Below are 13,178 nucleotides of genomic sequence, written 5' to 3'. Positions count from 1 at the left end.
TAAATTATCTTTTTCGATAAGAAACCAAAAGTGATTTGTCTAATTCAGATTATTTTTAAAATTTTATTAAATGTTTTTTTGTGATTTATATTGGTTTATGGGCACAAGGAATATTTTTGAACCAAGCTCTCATGTACTTAGCAACTATTCATTAAATTAGTAGAAGTAAAGAACTAAAGTTAATTTAGTCAGAAACCATTACATAATTTTGATTTTTCAGAAACATTGCTCAAACCTACACACTCAAGTGTATTGGAAGTATTCCTTGACCTTTGAATCCTAGTTAGACCATGTCCTCTTTGACAGTCTTGCTAGTTTTCTTAAATCTCTAGGAGATACAAATGGTCCCCATCACGGACTATGGTAATGTCATCAATTTCTGCATTCTCTTGGTTGATCACTTTTGTAGGATGATGTCCCACAAACTTCTCACCTGCACAACAATGGAATATATGACACATGAATTCTTTCTGGTTCACAGTTTATGTTTCTTCCTGAAACTGGTACTCTTATGCTTTGTTATTTGTGTGTTTCAGTTTAAGCTTGACACTGATTTTGGATACTATCTATATTAGCATTTGCAGCTTTTATGGTTATACCTTTCATGTAAATCAGTCCAAATAATACTTACTGCCAATTCTGAGGAGTTCCTCCATGGTTCCTGGTAAGTTTATCATCTTTGCAGTTAGCTGTCTTGCTGGATTTCCCTTTTGAGAATGCATGTGGATGGTCACTCTTTTGCTTGTTAGTCTCATGATATTGTTCTCGAAGTTGTGGCTTCCACTTTGTGAACAAGAAGCTATCGTCAATTCATTAATATTTGGATACCCAAACCTGGGTTTCCATTCTCTGCTGCCATGGTTCTCAAAGTCATTTTCATAGCCAGATGCTTTCATTTCAACAAATTCTATTTCATGCTCTCCAGTGTGTCTCCTTGTACTTCCATTACTTGATGAAAACTCAAATTTACCTGTATTTTCATGTTTCTCAACCAATCCTTTTTGGGTCCACCTGTTATCTTTGTCCTCTTCTATAGTTGCTTCTTGTTTGAGCAAAATATTGGCAGTTATATTGTATCCATCCTGTGCAACCGTATGAAAAACACTGTGCCGATCTGCATGGTCTAATTTTGCATTGACCTGACCGATTGGAAATTCATTGGGTGTGCCATTGTCCTTGTTTTTTTCTGCGTTGCCTGGACTTTTACATTTATCCATAAGTTCCTGTGTGTGTAGCTTGCAGACTTGATAATTATTTCCATCTGGTGCATGGTTCTCATTCCTCTTCCATGGATCTCTCTCGAGCCATCTTTTAAGAAGTTCACCAGGTTCATTTTGCTGTATTCCGGGGTATAGACTTTCATGTAGCCTTAAATTCTGTTAGATTAAATGGAGAGAAATTTAAGCTCCTATTTTGCCAAAAATGATAAATTATTTTCTCTATAAAAAGCGCACTGGTCGAATCTTAATTATATACCTGGGAAAGATTATTCATGACAATAGTCGCATCCTGTCTACTTTGTCGAATAATGTTGAAGAGTGTTGTCCTGTTCAGTCTGAGAATTTGTGTGAGCTCAGTGGTTCTTATGGTGAATGGCTGTGACATGTTACATAGAACTCCTATCTCCCCAAATATTTCCCCTGCAGTCAACCTTCCATGAACCTGAAGATTTTGATATTACAATAATTATCAATGGTTAACGTGCTAGTGTGCTATTGATGCACATATTAAAAGCCTTTACCTTTTCAACCCCATCTGCAGATGCTCGCATGTCCTGCAACAAAAATACTAATGAAAATAGTTATGAATGTGAAATTGCTGGAAACAACTATGCGGGTGAATCAAGAATACAGGCAAAAAAGAGAAGTTACTCACCACTGCTCCTGATACTATTATATATAGATATGCTGGGGCTTCATTCTGCAGTATTACATCTTCCTTTGGTGGGTAATACTCAGCTTGCATTTCTGTCACCTATTAATTGCACAATGGTCTTATCAGCATGCTGCATGCATTTGACCTGCTTAGTGTTGTAATTGATCATTTATATTTTAAACCTCACCAGCTGGAAAATGAGATTAAAGGAAAACCCTTGGAAAAGGTATACTTTTTGGACAATAGGAAAGAATAGGTACTCGGCTATGCTTGAGCGGATGGCCTTTGGGAGGCCATCAAGAGTCTCTTGCTGTTTGAGTCCCTCTGTCTTGAATCTTAAGCATATGTGAGACAACATCTGTTCCTCCATATGTTTTGGTAGCTTATTTCTTGACGCAAATTCAGAAGCAGCCTGAATGGTGTCCCGCTGAATATCAAAATAAACACTCATTAACAGAATGTAAAATGACAAAATTCTCTAATCAATTAGTGGGGTATACTGTTGTTCAACTGTTTCAATAATTCTCTTGATCCTTTATTAGGAGCAATGAAATAAAATATTCTTTTGATCCTCTGATCATGCTTTTGATAATTCTATTAATGAAATGAAATTTAAGAAGAAGAAATATTTTTAAATTTGAATAAAAAATGCAAGACTGAACTCTGAAGTTGTACACAACAATTAGACAACTGAGAAAGCCATGCAACCAGATGATCCAACATCATATTGAATCTGGACCTTTGACAATCTTGTGTAAGTGTTGATGTGCATGCTATGATTTTTTCCTTTTTCCACTGCTTATTCTGATAAAATAAACAGGTATGAGGTTTATCTGCCAGCAAAATAAGAGATCTTTAAAGAACTTGTGAGATAGGACATACAAAGTTTTTCGTGCGACTGGTCCCGTGGACAACAAGGTTCGTCATATTTCCAATGAGGTAAGACGTCAACCCCAGATTAAAGAGCATGTAGCAAATACCAAATACCATTTCTCTTGTGTTTTCAGCATGTAAGTCACCATAACCTGTAGTCGTTAGTGTTGTAATTGACCAGTATATTGCTGTTACATATCTAACCCACAGGTTATGTTCCATAAAGTTTGGTATCACTGCACCTATCCAGGTTCTTTCCGGATCGGGATATCTATCAGCAATCATATAGTTGAAGCATCCAGAGCAGTGGACTGCGAAAAGAGTTACCTGAAGTACAAAAATGTTATGGTAGGAATACTTGTGCAGCTGCTTGAAGCAAAACAATGAACAAAATGCTGGGCTTACAGAGAAAAGCTTTGTGCACCGTGTCCAGAAATAATTGAACCGAATATCTTTCTCAAGTCTGTGGAAAGAAAATTAGGAAATCAGTCCTGTTCTGGTAAAATGTATACTATGAAATGATAGAAGATACAGACCTAGCAAACAGGGAATTGACACGATGTAGACGCCACAGTCTAAGCACACTGAGAAGTTTGAAGCCGAGGCTTTTACTATGTCCATTGAATAAGAAGCTGATTGTTTGAAAGGGAAATGTTGAACATGCATCAAAGATGAACCAAGTGGACAGATACCTGTGAAGTCAGATTCTGTTAAGCCCAAGCAGCTTTTAAGTTTTTGTGTTGTACAAGATTCACAAATCCTAACCTGACTGCTATTCTCTTTGGTTCATCAACAAGAAGATATGATTTATGGTCAACAAAAGCAACAAAGAAGGTGAGTACTATGTCAATTGCAAAAAAGCTATTGATGATGTTATCCACAAGAAAGATTGTGCTTGGCAAGTATCGCCGAAATGCAAATTCAAATGGGCAGATCCAGGCAGAGTAGAGAACCAGGACTATCAAGAATTTCTCCCATAGCCTGAAAAGTGGTTGGTGAGAAGAAAATAAACATGCTGTTTGTTCAAAATATAATTGTGAGAATACAGGGAGACCGATGAGTCAGTATACCTGTAACGAGGATCGTATGGTGAAACAATGTGCTTCCTGAGCTTGATTGTATGGTTTATTGTTGCTCCCAGTGATGGCAAAAGGTCATTGTGCATGCTGTATCCTCCACTTTCCAATTGGAAACTATCGTTGCCAAAGTGCTGTAAGCAGTTCATACAAGAGCACAACATGGTTGCACTATGATGCCTTTGTGATCTGATATTCAGTGGTAATGGGACTCGAGAGAGGTCTAATATATATAGGGTAGTGAAGGTTGCTGTCTGACTGATGTCCTTGATCAAGTGGGCTGCTTGGTCAATGCATAGGAAGGATTGGATGAGGAAAAGTTCACGAGAAGGAAAAGACATAATAAAGGATTTTACTTGGATCTAATCATTAGGAGTGGGAAATACTGCAGATTGAGTTGAAGAAGTCAGAACATTAATTTTCTGGAAACAATGGGCAGAAGTTTTAGCCAACTTACGAGGTATGTGGTGGTTTACACATCTATGGTGGATGGATTTGTTTCCAGGCCCACGTAAAATATTGGTTAGAGGTGGCCATAGATAAAACAAGTGAACCATAAGAACTAGGTCCTGTTTGTTAGGTTACTTTGGAACTAATTTCAGGATATGAATATCGACCTTTTGAGGGGTGAGGGCCTACTGTAAACAGTGAACTGTTTTTGGGTTCCCAGAATTATGCCCTTAGATGTCTGTGTTCAGGCACCACTTCTGGGATAATGCATGTCTGGTCTGCGAATGTGAATGTGACCACGAAATTCTGTAGAGCTAGTTATATGATCCTGTGGATGGTCATAGCCAAAAGATGGCTTAAGACCAGAAAGACCTCATTTTCTCTCTTCCTGGTGAAGTTCTGTTAGTTTTTTCCACAACCATGTGAATTTCATTAGTAGAATGACATTGCATTCTGAGGGCAAATGACATGACTAAGTGATAACCCTCATGATCCTGTGAAATGCATCATAAATCAATACAGCATTTGATTTGTCCTTGGGAAGATGAGAGTCCATGATGAAGGTTGGATGATACCGAATACAGTATGGGTGCCAAACTTTGTGGTTTCCTGGTGGGTGCCATGCATGGTGATTGATGCCTAGGAAGAATGGGAAGTTGCATCTTGGCCACAAAGCCTGTTGGTGAGAATGTTAAAGTTATCAAATAAGTCCACGGGAAACAGCATTCGGAAATATAACTTGAGTACCACTCTACAGGTTAAGGACATGAAAAACATCAATTTGTTTTCATTGTCAGGGTTGGATGGAGCTTTAGTCCTGTATTATGTGAATAGTTCCTTTCCATACTGTCTTCTCCTTGATTGGAGAATCCAAGAAGCTAAAAGAAAAGATCTATTTTAAAATGCCACAGAACCTGATCCACTTATTGGTTGATGGTCCTTTAGCTAAACCTCCATCACTTATTAGTGTAAGTTCCTGATCTTTTAGATGCTCTGTGCCATCAATTTTGGATCTTTTCCAGTTTATGGTTGGCTTACCTTACCACCTCTCACATCCCATCTCATGGTCTCTCAAAGTGAAAAAGGAAAATTTGAAAGGTACTACCATCTATTTATCAGCCCGATTTTCCATCAGATCTTTTGCTACTGTTCATTTGTCGTGAAGAACCTATAAAGAAATGTAGGTTAGCATTCAACATATTTTACTGTGTCTGTCTATATTTTCTTTTTATATGTGAGACAAATATGATGCTAACCAAAATTTACCTTATTGGTAATTGTAGATGGCATGCATAGTCCAAGTTTAGATATGTGAAGCAGATTCAGTCTCCTGTTTAAGTGGTGGTACCTGAAATTGCAGCTGCTTGCAGTTGGGACTACCTAACTCTATGGGTTGTCCTGCAACAAGATTATAAACCTTCACCATACTCCCATGTCTATCATTCACATTTTGGTGACTAGCTTCTGTCAGCATCATCGGGAATATGATGATATAAGAAACCTGTGCAATGCATTTGGTAGAAGTGATGGATCACAGAACACTCTTTATGTTCTCAAATTATCAATCGAAGTTACGGGCCATAATCAAATATTTAGTTGGTATCTATGCAACTGAAGCATTTTGGTCTTTACATCTGACAGTAAAGGATGCCAGAACTTTGATCATTGTCCCTCTTCCATATCTCAAAATTCCAAGTGAAATCTGACTGTTAAGGCTGAGAGTGCAAAGTGGTCCAGCAAGGAAGGCTTCCACCTCTCTGAGTCCTTCTAATTCCAATGGTCCTCTTGCAAACTTGGGCATAAAGCTTGGTGATTACATGATTATGCTGATCTCTAAAGGACTGGTTCATGGTTATCAACTCTCCCTCATGGATGATGCAAATTGTTAGTCTCATGAGTTGTGAAGGATATGCTACAATTGAAACTTTTCTTCACCTTTCTATTGGAATATAGTAAGATGCTTACATAGTGATTTACTGTTAACATCATGTTTACGCAATACCTATAAGAAACTAATGTGGAAATATCACTACTACTAACCAACAGTATTTTTCTTGGCAGGATTATATTACTGTTAATCAACAGTTCTTGTAGCATCAAATTCGTTCTCAGGTCTGACACCTGTAGCAAAGATCCCTCTTTAAAGACTCATCTTGCATGGTCCTCTCACAATCCTAACCTGTCAGGTAATTCCTTCCTCTTTTTTCCATGTTTTTTTGTCAGACTAAATTTCAAGAATAATGTCACCTTTCGCAAACCTGACGATCTGACCAGTACCGAGAAAAACTCCTTGCATGTGATTTGATCCATCCAAGTAGCTTTCATGTTATATATAGGTTTTTGATGAACTAGATCCACCATGTTATCGGTGGACCATCCAATTGTAGCAAAATACCTTGAGATGTGTTGCTAAATACTTTTGGTCTACCTAAGAATTCCTAATCTGAGTGACACAAAAATAGCAAATGCAGCCACTTAGGTTGCGTGGCAGCATTGTTATGATGGGTCGGCAACATCGAGAGATTGTTGTAGCCTTGGATAAGGGATGGGAAGAAAGTTTATTTCCCAATACCCACTGACCCACTTAGGTCGAATTAGGATACGTGCTCCTCAAATTTGAGACATGCTTTTTATCGATTGTTCTTTAGATAATAACAGGTGATTTTTTTTTGGTTTTTTTTTCTGTAGGTACCTACCTGCATTTATCCAACCCATTTTAAAACTGATATTGGGTTTGGTTTCAGGATGGATATAGTGGGAAATTATATATCCATGTCAGTCCTTTACAGGGCAGAGTCAAATGTAGGAAGGAAAGTAAGCCATTCTTCCCATGGAGCAGGAAAAAGGCAATAATTTAATAGTTAGATTTGGATACGTCTAAAACAAAATCTGCAGATACCCTATCTACTGTGATAAGGTCGTCAATATGGCCAATCACCATCATGTGTTCCTCACCGCTATAGCTTTGAGAGAATGGATTCTCCACGTCTTCCGTTGCTTTCTCAGGCATATTTTGTAGTTAGCTACAGCCATGGGTCATGATCGTTAGGGCGAATCCGATAGAGCTGCTGATTTGAGCGCCAGGCGCTCTCTTCTTTTTAGTGGCCAATTTGCTCGTTTGCATTGGTGGATTCTCTCCACTCACATTATTCCTCTTTCTTTAAATAAACACAGATATTGTCTTTAGGGTACATAGTAATAATTATGTGAATCAATTTTTTTTTTTTTCTGTTTTTTGACCTGCCTTGCCCACAATTAGGCAGACTTTTGAAGTGGGAATATCTACTGATCTTTCTCTCTGGAAAGCTAATATCGAATTGGATCGGTTCTGGATATGGGACATGAACCTTGTAGATTTTACTCGTCGATTGCGTACATGTTCGAGTTAAGTTGACAGAACTATAACGACCGGTAAAACTCGGCACCAAGTCGAGACACTTGGAAGAAAAAGCCATGTGTCGTTTCTAAGCATCATAAAAAGTTATTTCGTTGCCCAACTCAAACCGGCGACACCTTGGGACAGCATCGGTTCACGATAACAAGGCACCTGGGACAGCATCTACGAAGCTTCCCCCCTTCCTTCATAGTGCTCGCAATGGAGTTCCATTAGATAAGATACGATTGCAGCCATTTTGCCCTGCCCGAATGGATGGCTTCCGCCCGGGTATCTAATTCTTATCTGTTTGTGAATCACGACTCCGGCTCTTCTCGCCCTTTGGAATGCCCGTGACTTTAGTCGTTCCGTGCCCCAACACATCTCCTGTGTGCCTAGAGCCCATCGATTTCTTAGTGAGGAGTCCATTGACGCATCCAATTGTTTGTTTGTGGGATCAAATCAATCAGATCCTAATCCTTCTTCTACCCATGGTCACATTCATTTCCATGCTGCACTCGAGTGTCCAAGAATACCTTGGAAATGAAGAGGGAAGGTTGGATTTCAGATTCTAGCAGCTAAGAGTGCAGTCCTACTTTGATGGCACCAACCAACACTCGATTGTGCTGTCCCCCTTTGCATTTCACGTTGGATTGCCTGCCCTTGTGTGGTTCTGTCAGATTGCAGGGAAAATGGCATCCAAGAATGGAAAGAGCAGGGTTTGTGGTATTCACATCTCATTGTGGTGTCTCACCTGACATCCATCTCGAGCTAGGAGAAGAAGATGGAAGTCTTGAGATTTTGGTTGACCTTCCGATTTTTTTTGCTTTTTCCCCTTCTTCCAAGCAGACTTAGTGGCATGTGTCTGTTCACTTTTGTCTAGTACTAGAATAAAGTCCATGAATAAGGTTGATCTTTGTTCATAAATATTTGGCCGGTAGATAGGCTAATTATGTACGAGTCGACCTGTGTGCTACATGCAGAGTTCATGTCTGGATCTTAGACATCTATTCATGCCCAACTCAAAAACTGCACCTTGGTGTCATAATTAAATCATTCCTTTTAGATTTAAGTGATCATGGTTTAAAACTATGAAAATAATCTCTCTAATTACAACACTAAAACCACAATGTTCCTTTTCATATTTGCACATGCAAGTATTCTTGGTCCTGTCTCGGCTTGAGTAGAGTGGGTTTGACACACTGCAGCTTATCTTAAGCTGTCGTATTGGAGACATCCACACCATGTCCAGTTATGTATGGTTGGGCTTAGTGTTCTCTCTAGCCCAAATAACCCGAAGATCCATGTCTAATTATGCATGGGCATAGGTTGGAAATGTCAAGTGCCAAGCCAAAAATTCGTTACTTAAAATTACTTCTATGTTATATCAATGAGATGTAATGCAGATTAGATATTGGGTAAATTCCCTATAAAAGTCATCAATTTTGGGTTTTTCCCACAAGGCAGAGTGCTATTTTCAAAGGATCAGAAAAATACTCTCAAGGAGTTTGAGGGGCATTTTCTCTCCTCTTTTCCTTTCAATTGAATCGGATTCAATCAACCCACTAATTTTCAAATCAATTCGACCTATTAATTTAAATCGGTTTAAAATACTATTATAATATAAATACAAAAAATAATATGCAAATATATTATTTATATTAATAAAAATAATATAATCATAAGAAATAATATTACATTTAATTTATAATAAAATACTTTAATTTTTTTAATGAAATCGTGATATTTATATCGTTAATTTTATAAAAAAATAAAATATTAATTGTACATTAGGGATAAAATAATAAAATTATGGAATAAAATCGATAAAATTTCTCATGAGTTGCTACAAGAGCCTTTTAATCCGGCCCGTAAAGCCCCCATTTCAGTGCCATTTTGGGCCAGCATTGGTCATGGTCCGGATCAATGGCCCACTAGTCAGCCCAGTTAATCGAAGCCGTCGATCTGGTCCGTTAAAAGGAGGAGGTCGATCGGTAGGCTTCGCTTTGCGCTACCTGTGAATACTGGTCGAGTTCGATGCAGGTCGGCTACTACGTTGCCACCCGTGCTTGGATCCCTCTCCGTCCCGACAAGGGAAGCAGGCGTCGCCTGGTGGTGAGATCGGCCGGGTCGAGGATGGAGCTCTCATTGACGCGGCCCGACGACTGGCACCTCCACCTGCGCGAGGGCGACCTTCTCCGCGCCGTCGTCTCCCACAGGTAGGTGATAGGCCTCTCGATCTCCTCTTCTTCTCGATTACGACGGACAAAGAAAGGGGGAATTTGATGGGTGATTCGTGATGATGACGACGCAGCGCAAGGCATTTTGGAAGGGCGATCGTGATGCCCAACTTGAAGCCCCCCATAACCACCACCGCTGCAGCGGTGGCGTACCGCCAATCCATCTTAAAGGCTCTGCCACCCGACAGTCGATTCGATCCCCTCATGACCCTGTACCTCACAGACAACACCAGCCCCGAAGAGATTAATCTTGCCAGTGAGCTCCTTTTTTTTCTTCTTCTTTTTTTTTTGGGTGCTATGCCAAATTGTTTGGTTTCTCTCTCTGAATAAACCACTTAGAATAAAATAGACGATCGCATGCATGGTTTAGTTTGTATTTTCTTGTTATTAGTAGTATTGTGTCAACTACTAGTACCATCTTGGTGTCCATGATAACATAAATTTGACTCACTTCCACACCTTATCACAGAAAAAGTTCTTAACTCAGTATAAATGGAATCCGTAAGATTCTTTTGTTTTGTTTTAATATATTTCTACCTTTCATTCTTTCACATTTGTTCATCACCATATTTCTTATTTATACTAATTACTTTGATTTTTTTTTTTTATATGTGCTTGTGAATGCATGTGCTTCTGCATTTTGCACATACACTACCTTGTGTTCAACTACTCAAGAAAACATGCGCTCAATAAGACTTATTTTTAGAAAGAATTAGAAAAAAATACATCCATTTGAACTTTTTCCGTACTATATGTTCTATCTCTCTCTGTTTTTTTCTCAAGCTACTTAATATGCTTTATGTTCTTCCTTATAATAAAGGGAACTGATGGCTCACTAAAAGTTTGGCTCTGATCCAGTTTCCTGTTACTAGCTCTTCTTTCCATTTTTTGCTGATTTTAGCTTTCAGGAAAAAGTGGAGTGGTATTTGCTGTAAAATTATATCCTGCTGGAGCAACTACCAATTCTCAAGATGGAGTCACTGATATTTTTGGGAAGTGTTTGCCTGTCCTAGAAGAAATGGCAAAACATAATATGCCACTGTTGGTATGTGTTAGTTTATTCCTTCTTATCGGTTTACCATACTCTGAGTTTTACTCAGTAAAATAACTATGTATTAGAGAAATTACTTAAGTTTCTTCTGAGGAAATGTCTAGTTGATCAAAAAATTCTTTAATTAGCTTTACTGTAAATAATATTTTGTACACTAAAGATTTCCTTCTTTTTTACTTATTGCCTTATTATCGAGGGTGTAATCTTGAGGCTGATTTCTTCATGTAAAACTTATAACAGGTGCATGGGGAAGTGACAGATCCGAATATTGATATATTTGACAGAGAAAGGGTCTTCATTGAGACTATTTTATCACCACTACTAATAAAGCTTCCTCATCTGAAAGTTGTAATGGAACATATTACCACGATGGACGCAGTTAAATTTATTGAATCATGCAATGAAGGTAGGCTTCAGAATGAATTATTTTTTTCTTCTTCCTTTTTTTCATGTTTCTATAATTCAGTAAGGATGAGCCTTTGCACTATGGTGTGGTTGTATTTTTATGCTTCATGGGTGTCAAGGGTTCAGACCAACAAAACAATTCTCTACCTGGAGGAAGACTGCATTGACCCTCTTTATCCCGCACATTGTTGAAATCTCATGCACTGAGCTTACTTTTATCTTTATTATATATTTTGATATATTTTCGTTATTAGGTTCTGTTGCTGCCACTGTCACGCCACAGCACCTTCTTCTGAACAGAAATTCCTTATTTCAAGGTGGACTACAGCCTCACAATTACTGCCTTCCAGTACTAAAACGAGAGATTCATAGTACGTGCAACTGCTCCCTTTGCCAACAGAAAAATTTTTTTTTCTTGCATTTACTATGGAATACTTCAACTGTTTATAACACTTGTGGAAAGTCAGGAATCACATGCAACGACTGGCAACCTAAATACTGATGCTCTTGCTTAGGAACAACTTACCAAAATTAATATATGGATGTTTTTGGTTTGTTGTCCTTAGTGACTCCTTTTTATATACTACTACGTAAGCATATTTTTCATTTTACAGATTCTATCATAACTTAAAGGAGTCATTCTAGTGCTTATTTAAAAGATTTAGTGCTTAAAAACATGATAACATCACCATTTGGTTTATTTCCTTTTATTCCACAGTGGTTTTTCTCAGGTTTGTCGCATTTCTAGTTTTGACCATATTCTAGTTTGTATAGGAATTAAGATAGTTTAACTGGTCAATTCATTAGTTTGCTGAAGTTTTAATTTATGCTGATAGTATCACTTCTATTTGTCGTCTTCTGTAGGACAAGCTATCGTATCAGCTGTAACAAGAGGTAGCAATCGTTATTTTCTTGGTACCGATAGTGCTCCACATGAGAGACAAAAGAAAGAATGTCCTTGTGGATGTGCGGGAATATACAATGCTCCTGTTGCGTTATCCCTTTACGCTAAAGTATTTGAGCAGGTTATGTCGGAAATTTCCGGTTCTAAACCTGAATACATAACCATTTATGTGATTATTATTCATTAAGTTGTTCTAATCAAGTCTCTTGATTTTTTTTTTCCGATCAGGCTGGTTCACTTGACAAACTGGAGGCCTTTACAAGCTTCAATGGCCCTGATTTCTATGGACTTCCAAGAAACACTTCAAAGGTCAAATTGAGGAAGAGTCCCTGGAAAGTACCTGACTCGTATCCATACACATCCGGAGAAATAGTGCCTATGTTTGCGGGCGAGACTCTTGAATGGTTTCCGTCCGACAACTGATCCCTAGTGATTTCTCTCCTTTCTCACTAATCGAAGAGGCATTTTGGGCAAGTATTTTTTTAGATGATTTCAGTAATACTCACAGTACTCTGTCGAAACCTTGTGGGATTAACTCTCACGCACCTACGTTTTTTCTTATTTGTAGATCATTAGTGCTCCGCAAATGACCCCCACTTCCTTTATTATTTCCGAGAGAAACTTGTAAGCACGAATTATTATGTCCCGAGTTCTTTCAACAAATATGAAATGATATGCGTGAGCAAAAACCTTTTTTTTTTTTTTTTTTGTATTTTCGTTGTTATTTCATCTTATAGGGAACAGTAAAGAGATTGATTCATAAGGTTTCCCCATTCCAAAAGCATATAATTTGGCTGTTGTCTCTTGATGTTGAAGCTAATCGATCTGGTCTAACGATGAAATGGATGCCACAACAATGATTATGTAGGCATATATGATGCTTACACATGGATTCGAATCATAATATTTAATGGATAATGCAAGAAGCAGA

The 13,178-nt window shown here is 38.2% G+C and overlaps 2 protein-coding genes across 4 annotated transcripts; one reads left to right on the top strand and one right to left on the bottom strand.

Moving 5' to 3' along the window:
• Window positions 1-596: 596 nt before the first annotated feature.
• On the bottom strand, window positions 597-6,075 carry LOC135611693 (potassium channel KAT3-like). Its single transcript, XM_065107340.1, has 11 exons — window positions 5,914-6,075; window positions 5,623-5,775; window positions 3,819-3,958; window positions 3,514-3,729; window positions 3,285-3,440; window positions 2,758-3,211; window positions 2,063-2,302; window positions 1,876-1,974; window positions 1,742-1,774; window positions 1,477-1,662; window positions 597-1,376 (listed from the first exon to the last, which is right to left on the bottom strand). The coding sequence occupies exons 1-11, from the start codon at window positions 6,073-6,075 to the stop codon at window positions 612-614; spliced, it is 2,604 nt and encodes an 867-aa protein (XP_064963412.1). The 3' UTR covers window positions 597-611.
• Window positions 3,390-12,936, top strand: LOC135601440 (dihydroorotase, mitochondrial-like). Of its 3 annotated transcripts, XM_065094197.1 has the most exons (10): window positions 3,390-5,454; window positions 5,558-6,226; window positions 6,336-6,460; window positions 9,691-9,866; window positions 9,962-10,143; window positions 10,796-10,932; window positions 11,179-11,344; window positions 11,598-11,714; window positions 12,208-12,368; window positions 12,476-12,936. In XM_065094197.1, exons 4-10 carry the CDS (start codon window positions 9,784-9,786, stop codon window positions 12,668-12,670), a joined length of 1,041 nt encoding a protein of 346 aa, XP_064950269.1. In that variant the 5' UTR covers window positions 3,390-5,454; window positions 5,558-6,226; window positions 6,336-6,460; window positions 9,691-9,783; the 3' UTR covers window positions 12,671-12,936. The 3 variants fall into 3 exon arrangements, with proteins under 3 accessions (XP_064950269.1, XP_064950268.1, XP_064950267.1); XM_065094196.1 differs by lacking the exons at window positions 3,390-5,454; window positions 5,558-6,226; window positions 6,336-6,460 and having other exon boundaries at window positions 9,507-9,866; window positions 12,476-12,717; window positions 12,816-12,936; XM_065094195.1 differs by lacking the exons at window positions 3,390-5,454; window positions 5,558-6,226; window positions 6,336-6,460 and having other exon boundaries at window positions 9,507-9,866.
• The last annotated feature ends 242 nt before the right edge of the window (window positions 12,937-13,178 follow it).

The sequence above is a fragment of the Musa acuminata genome, chromosome BXJ1-2, assembly GCF_036884655.1.
Source record: "Musa acuminata AAA Group cultivar baxijiao chromosome BXJ1-2, Cavendish_Baxijiao_AAA, whole genome shotgun sequence".
NCBI lineage: Eukaryota > Viridiplantae > Streptophyta > Magnoliopsida > Zingiberales > Musaceae > Musa > Musa acuminata.
This window is presented reverse-complemented; position numbering and strand designations above follow the sequence as displayed.

What these genes read in the sequence shown, in the direction of transcription:
- LOC135601440 (XM_065094196.1), top strand. Translation starts at nt 9,685, where the DNA reads ATGCAGGTCGGCTACTACGTTGCCACCCGTGCTTGGATCCCTCTCCGT. An exon ending in CGAAGAGATTAATCTTGCCA is followed by an intron (nt 10,144 to 10,795) that starts GTGAGCTCCTTT and finishes TTTAGCTTTCAG; the next exon opens with GAAAAAGTGGAGTGGTATTT. An exon ending in AACATAATATGCCACTGTTG is followed by an intron (nt 10,933 to 11,178) that starts GTATGTGTTAGT and finishes AACTTATAACAG; the next exon opens with GTGCATGGGGAAGTGACAGA.
- LOC135611693 (XM_065107340.1), bottom strand. Translation starts at nt 6,075, where the DNA reads ATGCCCAAGTTTGCAAGAGGACCATTGGAATTAGAAGGACTCAGAGAG. An exon ending in CCAAAGAGAATAGCAGTCAG is followed by an intron (nt 3,441 to 3,513) that starts GTTAGGATTTGT and finishes CTGACTTCACAG; the next exon opens with GTATCTGTCCACTTGGTTCA. An exon ending in GTCAATTCCCTGTTTGCTAG is followed by an intron (nt 3,212 to 3,284) that starts GTCTGTATCTTC and finishes TTCTTTCCACAG; the next exon opens with ACTTGAGAAAGATATTCGGT.